Source organism: Protobothrops mucrosquamatus, unplaced genomic scaffold, assembly GCF_001527695.2.
Source record: "Protobothrops mucrosquamatus isolate PMUCROS unplaced genomic scaffold, P.Mucros_1.0 scaffold276, whole genome shotgun sequence".
In the NCBI taxonomy this organism is placed as follows: Eukaryota; Metazoa; Chordata; class Lepidosauria; order Squamata; family Viperidae; genus Protobothrops; species Protobothrops mucrosquamatus.
Genome location: NW_015386620.1, coordinates 1,342,638 through 1,358,736, shown reverse-complemented (window position 1 = coordinate 1,358,736; position 16,099 = coordinate 1,342,638). Strand labels below are relative to the sequence as shown.

Here is a 16,099-nt window from a genome sequence, read left to right as displayed (position 1 = left end):
GGGAGGGAGGGAGGGAGGAAGGAAGGAAGGAAGGAAGGAAGGAAGGAAGGAAGGAAGGAAGGAAGGAAGGAATTTCAGTACTGCTGCCTTTCCTAAAATCTTTGCAACATCAGTATTTCCAGAGTCAAGAAACCCAGATTAGAATTGTGTCTTTGCTTGTTAGAGCCACAGGAGAGGAGACACCAGAGGTGGCAAAACATCTCCAACTACCCTAGCCAAAACACCTGGTTGCAACTGGCTGCCTTGATAGCAGAAGTAATTTATAGGCAGCAATTTAATAGCAAAGTGCTGCCCTGCTTTTTACTAAACTGGCAGACAGTAAGGAGAAGGCTAGATCAGATTATGGAACTATGGTTGAGGTTCACATATATGACCAAGGAATTCATTGGCCATGAAACATTGACCTGGACATGTCCCATTTGATGCATTGCTGCGGATTTCTGCCCACACCTGATAAACCACTTGCCGTCACTTATTTTGTGGTATATGAATGTTTTGGGTTTTTAAAATATATATTTATTAATAATATATACACATTTTGAATTAGCTATGAAATTTGATAGTTGCATAATAATTAAATAAGATTATGTTATTCAATTTTTACATCAACGCTGAATTTCATCCCCTTCAGTAAATCAATCTCCATGTATTCTGGTGATGTGCTAATCTTGTCTGTTTCTCAAGCAGGACTGCAATTCCTTCATGCTTTAGCATCCGGCTGTCAATTGGTAATGCTAGAAATCAATTGCACAAAACCAAGGTAGGAATATTCACCAAGCAGTAATCGTCCCCCACATTTGGAATATGGATAACTACCAACCTGAGCAGGAGAAGGCTTTCAAATACCTTGGCATCTATGACCAATCATCATCTTCCCAAAAGCTTTACTCTTCAAATCTTTCTTTGTGAGCCCAAACAGTCTGTAATGCACTCATTAGAGATTCAACCCATAGGAGTAAAAAAATACATGCCCACATGCTCAATTAAAGATTTTAAAGCCAAAATGCTAAGTGTTATAATGCATGGCACTTAATGTTCCACTTACAAGAGCACTCATGCATTAGAAGCTGTACAATCTAAACTTCTGAGTCCTTCAAGTTTCCTGCTCTGTTACTAATGTACTTCTCCATCTAGAATTTGGCTGTATTTCAGGCAAAGCTTAATTACAATTCTGCCAGTGGAAGTACCGGTATTGGCTCAAAAGAGTTGGGGAGGGGCAGAAATTACATTTTTAGCTGAACTACTTTTGACAGGTACCACTCTTCTTGGAATGGATGGTTTGGCTAATGTGGGATCACCTGCCAGTCTATATCTTTGCTAGGCTTGGGTAAAACCATAAAAGAGTTCAAGTAGAGACATTTAGTTATTATTTTATAAAGAGATGGAACCAAAATTTATTTATGCTACAATGAGTTCATGTATCCTCTTGCTACAATGAGTTCATGTATCCTCTATTTATCAGTTTTGGAGGGCAGAGTTAATCTCCCTTCTAATTACAGACTATTCAGAATGCTTTTATGTGAAATCTCTAGAATTGAGCCAAATGTTGTAACTTTAGTGTAACAATTAGCAAAATCACAAAACTGTGTCTCACTTATTTTGACCATATGATGGGGAGGAATTCACTGGAGAAAGCATTTATGTTGGAAAGAGTTAGCAGTAAGAGGAAACCAGGCCACCATCAAAGCTGACACCAGGAAGAGCATAGAAAAATTCAAAGTAGTAATACAAGATTGGAAGATGTGGAGATATCTGGTCCATAGAATCACCAAGAGTCCGACACAACTAAATGGATAAAATCATCATTACATCATAATTAGCAGGTTCTGGATCTGATTGCTTCCCAGCAGTTTCTCAAGCATAAATAGGATTTTATTGGATCATCACACAATGTATTTTTTTAAACTTCTGAGTGTTTGGTCAGTGTATTTCAATACACTGAACTCTAATGGGTATACGTAACTGCATGTACGTGGTAATTTTTAATCTTCGCCAAACAATAGGAATCCTCCTGAATACTAATATTTAAGTAATAACATTCTGTGATAGAGTTACTCTTAGCATATTAGTGCCCCTCATTAAAATTTCTTAAATATAAAAAAGAAGTATACCTTAGCTAAAACACTGAACAGCGATACATGCACTGAAAACGTCTGGTAAGTTCAGTGTTTGACCCTGATATCCTAGCAGTCATCAAAATTCTAGAAACATTGAATTTATTGGTGAAGGCTATCAGAGAGAGACTAAACCAAGAATCTGTTATTGTATATAATATAGCAGCCATGGTGGCACAGTGGTTTGAATGCAGTATTGCAGGCTAACTCTGCCCACTGCTAGGAGTTCAATCCTGTCCTACTCAAGGTCGACTCAGCCTTCTGTCCTTCTGAAGTTGATAAAATGAGGACCCAGATCGTTGGGGGACAATATGCTGACATTTGTAAACCACTCAGAAAGTACTGTAAAGTGCTATGAAGCAGTATATAAGTCTAAGTGCTCATGCTATATTAAAAAATTAAAAATTAAGAGAATAAATTTAGATAATATATTGGGAATTTGGAATAGAGAATGAGAATATTCATGCATGAAGGCAAATATATGAGTCCCAGGATAATGTTGCAGGATCTAATCTGGGTCAGTCACCGGGACCAGAGGTTTAGTTTTCTGAGCTTTGGGATTCATGCTAAAGCCCAGCCTCAGAGAACGACCCTCTCACCAGAATGTGGTGAGCGTACCAAGAGCAGGGACATGGCAAAGCTCAGTTGAGGAAAGTTGGAAGGCTGGTGAATTTCTCTGTGACCACATTCTGGTGAGAGAGAAGTTCCCTGAGGATGGGCTCCAGCCCAAGTCCAAATTCCCAGAAGATTAAACCTCTGGTCCCAGCGACCGACCCAGATTGGATCCTGCAATTAGAATACATTGCAAAGCCAATGGTTTCAGCTTTTAAGAAATGTTAAGTGAGTTTTGTTATGTTTAAAACAGGGTTAATCTAACAAAAATAAAAAATTGTATTTGTGTTAATTGGGCACCTAAAAGTATGTGACTGGCTCTCATTTGAAGTTTGAAGGATCTTTAGTGACATGCTAAGAAAAATGTCCATTTCTAGTTTCCTATCAGTTAAATATTACTACTACGGTAAACCAGGTTCTTGAAGATTAAAGATTCAATGTGCCATTAACTTACACTACAGAAACATGAAACTGATCAATTTATAAGAACTTTAGATCTCTTATGCCTGCACTAGGGTGAAGAGCATGATTGTGTATTCCTGAAAAGACATTTATGTATCCAGACTCTGAAAAGTGGCACAGTTTTAAATTTAAACTTTAAATTTAGGTAAATTTAGATGGATAGGTAAAATTGGTTATGTGGCAGGTCGACAGTTTGGTGTTTAAAAACTGAATTGCAATGATTTGTTTAAATATAAAATTAAAATTTCAAAATACAAAATAGCAAAATTTTAATTTTTGTGTTATATTATTGGATTTTTCCTTTTTGATGTCATTTTCTTTTCGTTTTTTTAATATTATTTTTTTCTTTCTCTGATTTGACTTTTTTAGTTAGTTTTGTATAGATTATTTTATCCATATCGTTATAAAAGTTTTATAGCCTAACTATAAACTTATTGCTAATTGCTACTCATTGCTATGCTTACAAGGAAAAACATATATGTTTCATACATATATTATGCATATATTATTTACATTTATATTTAATGCATATATTAAAATACAAAACACAAAACAAAATTACTGAGATCATAGTACCACTAGGTGGTGCACAAATGCTGCCCTTACAGCCTGTTGTAGCTGTTCCACTTCTATAAATCAAGAAAATGATCACCATGTGCAAATAGAATTTGCAAAAATATTCCATAACTGTTTTGTTGTGAGTCAGAATAGCCAGATTGTTTAGCTGAATGTTCACGCTTCTGGCATATTTTAAAATCAACCAAGATACTGTTCACACCATTAGAAGCTTGTTGTGCTCATAATTAACAATAAATTTTTATATGCATTAACTTACGAAGCATAAATTGACTTCATCTGGTAGAAAACTGCTAATATTTGTAAGTTAAGATTGTAATAGTTACACAGGAAGAATATAGCATATAGTATATATCATCAATACTGGCCTGCAATGCTGGTGCATAAAGTATCAGCTCTAATACTGAGAATCAGTGTGCTTCATTAGCATTTTTATGCCCATTTCTCAAATCTAGAGGTTTTGCACTGTGTAGTTTCTCCCCCATATAATTGCAGGGCCACCTCAGATATCCTAATGGATCATTCCTTTAATTCTATAATAATTCTCAACAAAGATAATCCACTTGTGCGGGCAGTTTGGTAACACACAAAACATGCCAGGTGAATTGGAAAACGTATAAAATCTTCCCCACATATGGATTTCATCTCCCAGAATACTGAATAATGAAACTCATGCAGACGTTTGCCAGGCAGCCAAATTGGGGAAAATAACGTAAAAATACAAAATTTGTAACCTAAAAAAATATATATCTAGCAGCAGTGGTGAAAGGTTTGGTGCAGATTCATTCCTCAGTCATTTCCACTTCCCAATATACAGGTAGTCCTCGACTTAACAACAGTTCACTTAGTGACCATTCAAAGTTACAATGGCATTGAAAAAAAAAGTTTATTAAAAAAAAGTTTAGATTTATGACAATTTTTCATACTTTCGACCATTACAGCTTCCTCATGGTCACCCGATTTACCATTTGGATGCTTGACAACCGACTCACATTTATGAGGGTTGCAGTGTCCCAGGGCCATGTGATCCCCTTTTGCAACCTTCTGACAAGCAAAGTCAATTGGGAAACCAGATTCACTTAACAATCGTGTTACTAATTTAACAACTGCAGTGATTCACTTAACAAATGTGGCAAGAAAAGTCGTAAAATGGGGCAAAACTCAATTTCTCACTTAGCAACATAAATTTTGGGCTCAAAATTTACAGGACTACCTGTAACTACCAAGTACAGGGGTAGGCAACCTTGGCTCTTTTATGATTCGTGGACTTCAACTCCCAGAATTCCTGACCCAGCCATGCTGGCTCAGGAATTCTGGGAGTTGAAGTCCACAAGTCATAAAAAAACCAAGGTTGCCTACCCCTAACCTAGTAGTTTCTAAATCAGGGGCATCAAACTGGCGGCCTTCGGGCCAGATGCAAAGGCAAAGGCAAAAAACATTGCGATACGTCACAATATGTCACCTGACACGATCGAGTTTGACACCCATGTTCTAGACTCTGTTGCATTCTGTGGCTGGAGAGTCCAAATGGATTCCATGGCCATTTCCAAAAGGAAAAGAGTTACAAGTTTTGCTTGTTTGCTTTAGAGGAGGAAGGTTATATTACTGGCTGGGGGATTTGGCATACATACTTTTTTCCCAATCCTTTTTTTTTTGCTCATCTATTTGCAAATAGAAATAAGGAATGCTATATTAAAAAAAATATTAAAATACATGGTTGGTATGACTTTTTTCTTACTAAGCAATAGCAGTTAGCTACTCAACGTTTTCTCCTGGCTGAAGCCCTATACACTTATAAGCATTTGTGGGAAGCATTATAAGCATTTGATAGGAAGCCCTATCCAACAACGTGAAATTTAATGTGGAGAAAAGCAAGGTTTTACACTTAGGCAGGAAAAACCAAAGGTATAAGTACAGTAACTGTGAGAGGCACCTTGGAGTCTTAGTGGATGATCACTTAAAGATGAGCCAGCAGTGTGCAGCAGCAGCCAAAAAAGCTAATACAATCCTTGGTTGTATAAACAGAGGCACAGAATCAAAATCACGTGAAGTGTTAGTACTGCTTTATAAATCCTTAGTAAGGCCACACCTGGAATACTGCATCCAGTTTTGGTCACCACATTAGAAAAAAGATGTTGAGACTTTGGAAAAAGTGCAAAGAAGAGCAACTAAGATGATTAAGGGCCTGGAGACAAAAACATGAAGAACGATGAGAAGAGAAGCAATCTAGAACTAAGGAGAAACTTCCTAACAGTGAGGACAATTAACCAGTGGAACAGCTTGCCTTCAGAAGTTGTAGGTGCTTCATCACTGGAAGTTTTTAAGAAAAGACTGGATCTGACCCATCTGAAATGGTATAGGTTTTCCTACTTGAGCAGAGGGTTGGATTAGAAGACCTCCAAGTTCCCTTCCAGCTCTAGTCTGATTGATTGATAAGTTTATAATTGGGGAGAGGTGAAGACATGGGATCTTTTCTGAGACTACAGTTCCTAAACGCAGGAAAGATTTATTCGGAAAAAGGTAAGAACCCTTGTTCTCATAAAGTAGAGTTTTCCAACTATTCGACATTCTCAGGGAGAAAGAACTTGAATTAGAGGGTTACTCATCAACATTATTTTAAAAAAAGATAATATAGCTTATACAGCTGTGTTGATACAACCACAACTTAAAGCTAATGGCCATATTGTTTGGAGTTTGTATGCCAATAATAAAACAAATCAAAGCTTCAGTGACCTTGGATTCAAACATTTTTCCTTGATGGAGGAAATATTTTAAAAGGATCAGATGCATAATTAGCCCAGCGTCACATTTTCTTTCTGTTTTATAGCTTGGCTTTTGATCTGTATTTTGAATCTGTCACCTCTCTCAGGAGACAGAACTATATTGCTTGTTTCACTTGAAGTAGAAGTGCCAACCATTAATATTAGTGACAGGTTTTAATTATCTTAAAACATAAATTAAAATTCTGTTTTTGAAATAATTTGGACTTTGTACGGCATGCACAAAGGGATAGAAAAACTGGGCCTGCGTTTCTCAATATGGTATGAAGTGTTTCGGGTTTGTTTTTTTTTCATTTTGTACCCATATATCCGCTAAATATGTTGGCTGTGAATTGTAATTCAACTCGTCAGCAATACAAAGTTAGGAAAATGGGTATTCTATCACAAATGTAGGTACCTCACAACCATACCCTCTTCTGAGTCAGCAGTGTTACACAGGGTGGACAGTATTGGACATGTTTTGTTGTACAGATAGTCCTCAGCTTACAAACATTTGTTTAGTAACTGAAGTTACAACGGCACTGAAAAAAAGTGACTTGTGACCGTTTTTCACTCAACCATTGCAGCATCCCCAGAGTCACATGATCAAAATTCAAAAGCTTGGAGGAGGATGATGATGATGATGATGATGATGATGATAATAATGATGATGATGATGATGATGATGATGATGATGATGATGATGATGATGATGATGATGATAATAATAATAATAATAATAATAATAATAATAATAATAATAATAATAATAAAGTTGGAAGGGACCTTGGAGGTCATCTAGTCCAACCTGCTGTTCAGGCAGGAAACCCTATACCATTTCGGAGAAATGGCTGTCCAGTCTCTTCTTAAAAACTTCCAGTGTTGGAACATTCACTGCTTCTGGAGGCAGGTTGTTCCACTGGTTAATTGTTCTAACTGTCAGGAAGTTTCTCCTTAGTTCTAGGTTGGTTCATATTATGACAGTTGCGGTGTCCTGGGGTCATGTAATCACCTTTTGTGACCTTCTGACAAGCAAAGTCATTGGGGAAGCCAGATTCACTTAACAATTGCAATGGTTCACTTAACAACTGTGATGAGAAAGCTTGTAAAATGGAGCAAAACTCAGCAACTGTCTTGTTTAACAACAGAAATTTAGGGCTCTGTTGTGGTGGTAAATTGAAAATTACCTGTACGGTGTAGGAATGCATTCTCTTTCGCCAGTAATAAAGACCAGTGACAGCGTATTTAGTTTCCTTTGAATGGAAAATCAACTAAGACAAGAAGGACGTAATGGTGGTAACATGTTAGCTCCGTTCCCTAAAATAGGACAGTCCTCAACTTACAACCACAATTGAGACCAGAATTTCTGTTGCTATACATGGTGGTTCTTAAGTGAGTCACACCCAATTTTTGCTTCTGGTGTTAAGTGAATCACTGCAGTTGTTAAGAGCATCGCACAGTTGTTAAGTGAATCTGGATTCCACAATTGACCTGGCTTGTTGGAAGCCCGTTGGGAAGGTGGGAAATGGCAATCACGTGACCCCAGGATTCTGCAACCATCATAAATATGTGCCAATTACCAAAGCATCCAAATTGTGATCACGTGACCATAGGGATGCTGCAACAGTTGTAAGTGCAAGGACTGACCATAAATAACTTTTTTTAGTGCCACTCTAAGTTTGAACGTAACAAAAGGTCTTAAGTCAAGAACTCTCTGTACCTAAAGCACATCAGAGAGCTGTCTTTCATTCCACCAATGGAGATGATTACGCAGTCAAGAAACCATAAATAGGTTCCTTTTGCTGGTTGACTTGACTAGAGGTTATAGAGTTGGGTCTCAATGCTTTTTGAAGTATTGAAGTATGCTGTTAAATCCACAGCAAGACAAATGTTACTTTCCATCTTTTCTGTATTCCTCTCTTGGCAATACTTATATGTGACCATACTGAAATGTCTTCTAGTAACAAAATTAAATATTTGCAGTCTCTTTTAAAAGCAGCTTGCTGAAGATGAGCTTTGCTGAATTTCTGATTTTGGACATATTGCAGGGGGAAAGAAAGAAAATGCAGACTGATGAACATTTCTATTTTTAAAAGCTCCTAATGCCGAATCATTAAGTAACTTAGAAAGAACATTTGCACTTTCTTCCCGCACAGTCTCTAATTTTCTAATGAAAATTAATGAATTTAAAAAATTATAGCCTTGCACCTTCATTACACTGAGAGAGTAATAAAATTGTACTAGCTTAAACAAACATCGAATAATTATGGTATCTTCTTTTTGAAATCCTTGATTAGCATGATAACTTCTGTGAACCACACAGGATGTCTATTTTTTTTTTCTAAACCTAAATATATTTTCTATAATATCCATTTGCCATTCACCTGAGAGAATGCATAGTAGAAATGAAAGCACAGACTTTTGCCCATTGTTTCCTGCTCTTTTCCACTTAATGCTGAACGTATAGAAAAATTATTGAGACGTCTATTGAAAATAGCAGTAGACTTTAAAACATTAAAAAAAACCTTTCCTGTAGCAAGTCAACAGCTTTTTGTCAAAGTAAGTTTTATTTATTCATGTTAACAAGTTTCGCAAAAAGAAAAAAAAAGAAATATACATCCTTAATCTGATGGGCTACCATTTTCTGGTAAACATTCTGACTTATAAATTTCCTATACATTTCATCAATTTTAATTCTAAAAAGAACTGGGGACGTGGAGAGTTTTTTTGGGGGGACAGTAGTGAAATTTACACTAGGAGAACTGGTCCTTCATTGTGGTTCTTACGCCCTCCCCCTTTTCATTCTGATATTGTACTAAAGATTCAAGTCCTAATTATTACTCATTAAATTTTTACACTGGCCAAGGTTCCTAAGGCTTATATTTTACTATCAAGCTAGATAACAGAAAATTAGATGCATATAAATCAGGTAGTCCTAGTTCAGTGTTTCTCAACCTCAGCAACCTTAAGATATGTGGATATCAACTCCCAGAATTCCCCAGCCATCATGCTAGATAGATAGAATATTGCTGTTTCATAAAGAATATGTAAGATAATATAATCACAAATTATTCTGTTAACTAAAACATTCCTTAATAATATGGCAATTTATTTCTACAGCAAGTGATCCAATAATTTAAGCTTATTAAAAGCATTTACTTGTAGAAGTCAAGATAATTTTATCACATCAGGCTACATTTTGAGCATTATGAAACATACATGGCTTTCTTTGATGTATTAGATTACATACATACATACATAAACTTAATTGTTCAAGAAACAGTTGAGTGTCTTGTTTATGTAATGTCACCTATAGAATTGGGTGGTGTGGATGAAGACATGATCAGAATAGAGAATGGTTTTCTTGTAACCAAGATTGCAGCACTGTACATTCTTCGTCATCCTTTGTTCTTTTCCAGTATTTTCAAGGTGTTTCTTCTTTTGATTTCACACTAGCTGAGGATCTGTTTTGAGACAGTAGATACTCCAACACAGGCAAGTAGTTATTTAATCTGAAAACTAGATTTATTAACTATGCTTACACATGGAACTTGTTTTGAGGTTGCTGCTATGTGTTATCTTCACAGTTTTGTTGTAGATATACAGGTAGTCCACAACTTACAAACATTTGTTTAGATAACACTGTGTTATTTTCACAGCTTCTCCCTAGCTCGACAAAATGGCTGTTATTTATTGCAACAATATTTATTAGGATCATGTTCTTGGTTTTTAAAGTATTTTCTATTGTTTACTGAACAGTAAAGCTACAAAAGCAAACCGTTTGGCAAGTTCAGTTGTTTCCACTGATGACCAAACTCCTTATGTCTCAATATCATTTTCATTCTCCTGCTAAACTTCAACCATGAGGAATAAGATAGTAATAATGAAATCTAGAGAAAAATAAATAAAGCCCCAGTTATGTCATATTCAGGTCAGTTATGCTGTATGTCCGATTTCTAGACCAAAGTTAGTATCTCAACTAGCACTCAGGATTTATCGACTGCTTGGAAATAATTAATGTATAGGCCAGGGTGATACAAATAGGGTGATCTGCTCAGCATTTTATGCTTACTATGTAAGGGCAGACTCGTATTATTGGCTTTGCTGCCATAGTAAGGTAGAATATATTTTAAATAATTTATTTGACCTTACTTGCCTTTGAAGAAAGTGTAGATTGGCAAGATGATCTATCAATTATGTTCGATACATAAGTTTTCTTGTTTCCCCCTTTTCAGCTATGGATTTTTTAAAAAAATATTTAAAAGTGATAACTTAGAGAATTGTAAAATTCTCTAAATGTAAAATTTAAAGTAACCAACATTTTCTTTAAAAAGTGCTGAATTACACATTTTATTTTCTTACTCAGCTGAATAACTTCAGGAAATACAGCATCAAGGTACTCTGAAAATCAATAGTCATTCAGAATCTGGTGCACAATTGCAGTTTCATCTGCCTTTTTCAACAAAGCAGTCATTTTGAAACACCTTAAAATATCTTACAAGTCCGGCTCCATTAAAAAAAAAATGAAAAAATACCCAGAGTTAACCCAGATGACAACAAATAGCCCTCCCACCCCCATCCCCCCTGAACTGCAGCTTGTAAATAAAGTGGCAACCTGTGAACCAGTAGGCACTTTTTACAGAAGTTGGCAAAACAAAGGAGAATTGGTTGGTAAAGCACAGTGAAAGACGTCAACCATTAGTCTTCTCCCTGACAAAGACGATAAACACATTCACATCCAAAATAGGCAGAAATTTTTATGTTGGTGGTGGGCCATGTTTCTTTTTCTTGCTTTGGCAGGATTTGCAGACACAACAAATGATGCATGGTGAAGCTAAGAGCAGTAATGGAGATGTTACCAACGCGACGATTCCCAGGCCTACTAGGATGCCAACAACCTGGAAGTTGAAAAGAAGAAATAAGAAAGAAAACCTTATATATATGAAGCTGTACACCATCAAAACTTATTTTTAGATTATTTTTATCCTGCCTTTATTATTTTTATAAATAACTCAAGGTAGTAAACATATCTAATACTCCCTCCTCTGCCTATTTTCCCCACAATCTTGTGAGGTGAATTGGGCTAAGAGAGAGAGTGACTGGCCCAAAGTCAATCAGCCAGTTTTCATGCCTAAGGTGGGACTAGAACTCACAGTCTGGATATCTCCGAGACCGCCTTCTGCCTCAGAGTGCCTCCCATCGGCCGGTACGCTCCCACAGAGTGGGTCTCCTCAGGGTGCCGTCAGCCAGACAGTGCCGGCTGGCAACTCCCAGGGGGAGGGCCTTCTCGGTGGGAGCTCCCACCCTCTGGAATGAACTACCCCCAGAGATCCGGGTGATCCCGGATCTCCCTTCCTTCCGCCGCGCCCTTAAGACATGGCTATTTCAACAAGCGGGACTGGCCTAGGGGGAGATTTTTAGTGGGGTTTTAAAAATAATTTTAAATTGACACAGGCCAAATCTAATATTTCATTTTAATTATGTTTTTAAATCGGGGTATTTTTGTATTTGTTTTTTATCAGGCTGTCAGCCGCCCTGAGTCCGGAAGGAGAAGGGCGGGGTAAAAATTCAATTAAATAAATAGTCTCCCAATTTCCGGCCTGGTGCTTTAAAACCACTAGAAAGCGCCATCTTAACAAGGGGAAGGCTGATTAGCCCTTTAAGTCTATTCTATTCTAGACTAAACTGCCTTATAATAAACACAAATCCATGAAGCAATAGTTCTAGAAGCAATCTAGAACTAAGGAGAAACTTCCTGACAGTGAGAACAATTAACCAGTGGAACAACCTGCCTCCAGAAGCAGTGAATGCTCCAACACTGGAAGTTTTTAAGAAGAGACTGGACAGCCATTTGTCCGAAATGGTATAGGGTTTCCTGCCTGAAACCTGGTTGGACTAGATGACCTTCAAGGTCCCTTCCAACTTTACTATTATTATTATTATTATTATTATTATTATTATTATTATTATTATTATTATTATTATTATTATTATTATTATTATATTGACATACCTGTGTTCTGTTCCACATAACTGAGGCTCGTGAATGGCCTAGTTTATTTCGACAGGGACCTTTGTCATAATGCCTTAAGAAGATGTCATTCTGAAAGGCAAAATAGTATTCCATCATGAATAGGTTCAACCTTCTTGGATAACAAAGTGGTAACAGGAGGCTTTAGGCTTCCTCCAGCTCTATTTTATAAACTTGGAATTTTCCAAAAATTAGTGTCACCCACACTTTGACACCAATTAACCGTCTGTGAAGCAATTACTTACTGCATGTTTTATAACAGTGGTTCTCAACCTTTTTAATGCCGCGACCCCAACCAGTCGTAAGTCGAGGACTAAACCAGTCGTAAGTTGAGGACTAAACCGGTCCTAAGTCGAGGACTAAACCGGTCCTAAGTCAAGGACTACCCAACCGGTCTAAGTCGAGGACTTTCCCTGCCCGGGAGCGCCGCGCATGCATGGTTCCGCCCCCTGCGCTGGCCGAGGCGTAGCTGGCAAGTGGCAGAGATGGAGCAGGCCGACCACCAGCTGGCCCAGCCCAAGGGACGTAAGGCACCCGCCGGAAAAGGGGAAAAAAATGGCGGACAAAAAAAATGGCGGACAGCCTTGCTTGGCGACCCCCGTGAAATGGTCGATCGACCCCAAATTGGGTCCCGACCCACAGGTTGAGAACCACTGTTTTATAAAGTTAGGCTTTATAAAGCATACAGCAGAAGCAGGAAAAAAATCACTGGTAAATGAGGAGCAAGATCTAGTAAAGCTGAACAAAAAGGAAGATGTATCATTTGCAAAACTCCATTTAACCTCATCAAGTGTTATATGTCAGAGATCTGCTACCACAGGATTTGGATGCAGAACTTGAAAGGAAACAGAAGGAAAACCATGAGATGCAATCATGGAATGTTAATCGTTTTATGCCTAAGTCTTCCTAGCTAGAAGTGTTAAACAACTATAGAGAAAAACCTTTTTGCCAGAGACTACTTACATCCAGATTTTGTAGGCAGTACCAGCAAAATGTGTGCTTGCAATTTTTACACATCATTTGAGCACAGCCTTCATTCCGCTCAATATGGATCCGACAAACTGGACACTGCTTAATTGGAGCTTCTGAGTTGCTTTTAATAAGTGTTCTAGGGGGGAAAAAGGGAGGAAAAACTCTGAAACAGTCTTAAGGATACCATGGCTATTTCTCTAATCATCCAGACTTCAGTTGCCTACAAGAATATTGACCCACGTAAATGTGCTTCAACTGGAGAAAAGTACTTCCCTTATGCAACAATTATTTACTGCAACCTTTGCAAACACATGCAAAAATAACAGATGGTCACCCAGGTGCTCTGTTGTTGTTTTTAATGGTTGGACAATGTTGGCATTCAAATATTTTTTTTTCCATTGGGAAAATGAGCAGGTAAGTTCATCTTATTTCTGTTTTAGTATTCTGCCTTAACGAGTTGATATGAAAGTAAAATGCATCTCTCATTCCATGCTTCCTCAATATGTGCAAAACAGCCCTTAACTAATTCCCTTTATTTACTCCTCTGAAGTTATACCCAGGCAACAGCTTCCATTGCACTTGCCCACCGAGAAATTGTCATATTGTCTAGCTAATCCTGATCCCCAAATCTGCCATTTGGGCTGACAAAAAGCCAGTCTAGCTGAAGGGAACTGACCTTCCAGAATCAAGAATGCTGAAGCAGCACATCAAATACCTGAGGTGCCTCAATCAAAGTCCAGAATGTCTTCCCTTCAGCTATCAAACAATTAATTATATTATTTAGCCAGTGTCAGAAATGTTTTTTTTTCTAGATAAAGAAATATAGTATTTATAGCAACTTGAATGATATAAATATTTTGCAACAGCTAGACAGATTTCTTTTCTTACCCTTGCTCACTTGCAAGCCCCATGATATGGCTTTCCGAGCATGATCCCTCCACATGCCAAGGCTCTTTGCATGATGAACAGAATGTCAAGTAACACTTCTGACATTTTATAGACACTGGTAATCCAGAGTCACTTGGTTCAATTTGGCACACAGTCTGACAATTAGCAGAGGGACACCAGGTCCTCAATGGATCCAAATGCACTTCTGAGAATGTTACAGATCAAAACGTAAGTTAAGAAAAAGGTGAAAGGTTTATACAATCAGAAGAGAAACCAAAGTTATAAACATAGGATATGATATGGTTTATATCATATATCAGCATACTCTCACTGCAAGATGAAAAATGGATGATTTCCCTAGCATGAGTTTTCTTATTGTACGTATGTTAGGAAATTTGAGATCGCTTCTGAAAAGTAAATGAACATCCAGCACCCTACAGAGAACCAATCATTATGCAAAAGGGATTGTTCTTTCATTACATCACAAACCACCCACCTGTTGTCTGAATCCTGCAAGCATCCTCAAAAAAACCTAATAATATAATTCATTTTACATGAGGAAGAACTAGAGCATCATAGTTATTCTAGCTTGGTAAAACCTGCAACAGGAAATTCTACTTCTAGCCCAATTTGACTAAGAAAGGAAAGAATGCAATTTTCTGATTTTTAAGCATTTACAGTAAAAGGTTGTTATTATAAACACAACAAAATGAAGTCACCACTGCCAGTTTTTTAGCCAGTGTTGGCCTTCATCTTCCCAAGAGCCTCATGAATTGGTGTAGTACACACACAGATTCAAGCAGTATGGCCTTTTGTAATTTTGTCAAGGTGCAGATTTTCTAAGTGTCGTCCAAGGCCTTTTGGTATGGCATCTGGTATGCTGATAACCACTGGGACCACCACTGCCAGTTTATGCCTTAATCTTTCAAATGGCTTATTGTTATTAATTTATTTAAATGTATTGCCTCCCAACTCCAATGGACACCGGACAATGAAAGAATACCATGAAGAACGGACAACAAGGGTTACATTTTTCCTATGGCAAAAAAAGCCACACACATGTAAGTAGGAAGTGTGGTTTCTGATCAGAAGATAAGTGGCAACTACCTTCCGTAGCCTGACCTGCAAACTGTGTGCACTAAAACCTTTTCTCAGAATGAGTCCCATTGGTTCATTAAGGATTGTAAAACTTTATAATTATAACTCTATACCAGTAAAGTATATAAATTATATTATAAATTTAAAAAAAATCTTTATAATTGTAAATTTATACCAGTAAAGCTATAGACTCTTTGGTTTAGGACTGAGATCTGGACTATGTTAAGCTCAGAGATTCTGAGCTCGGGGGATCAGCTGACTTTTTTCTCTTTTTCTTCCCCCTTTTCTCTGATTTTCTCTGTCAGCAATTTATTATTACATTTTATATTTATATTTATATATATATATATATGTTTTCTGAGGTTTTCGCAGGTGTTTGTATGTAGGTCTTTGGTTATTCGGGTTTTCTCCCGCGTAAAATTGGAAGTGTCTTGGCGACATTTCGACAAAGTCCCATTCGTTATCTTCAGGCTGGTGTCTTCAGCTTCGTGCTTCTAGAAGTAATGTGTGATCGCAGCTGTTTCTTCCTTTTAACTGCCAGTGGGGTTTGAACTGATTGGGTGGGAGCTTGACTGTGTTCTGATTGG

General features: G+C 37.4%; 1 protein-coding gene across 2 annotated transcripts in view; it reads right to left on the bottom strand.

The window, feature by feature from the left end:
• Positions 1-11,094: 11,094 nt before the first annotated feature.
• Positions 11,095-16,099, bottom strand: part of RNF144B (ring finger protein 144B) — a 50,105-nt gene continuing 45,100 nt past the window's right edge. For both annotated transcript variants that reach the window (XM_015814701.1, XM_015814702.1), the window contains 4 exons: positions 14,415-14,619; positions 13,518-13,662; positions 12,537-12,626; positions 11,095-11,421 (listed from right to left, as the gene is read on the bottom strand). In XM_015814701.1, coding sequence (XP_015670187.1) covers positions 11,281-11,421; positions 12,537-12,626; positions 13,518-13,662; positions 14,415-14,619 — 581 coding nt within the window. In that variant the 3' untranslated portion in view covers positions 11,095-11,280. The remainder of the gene's footprint in view (positions 11,422-12,536; positions 12,627-13,517; positions 13,663-14,414; positions 14,620-16,099) is intronic.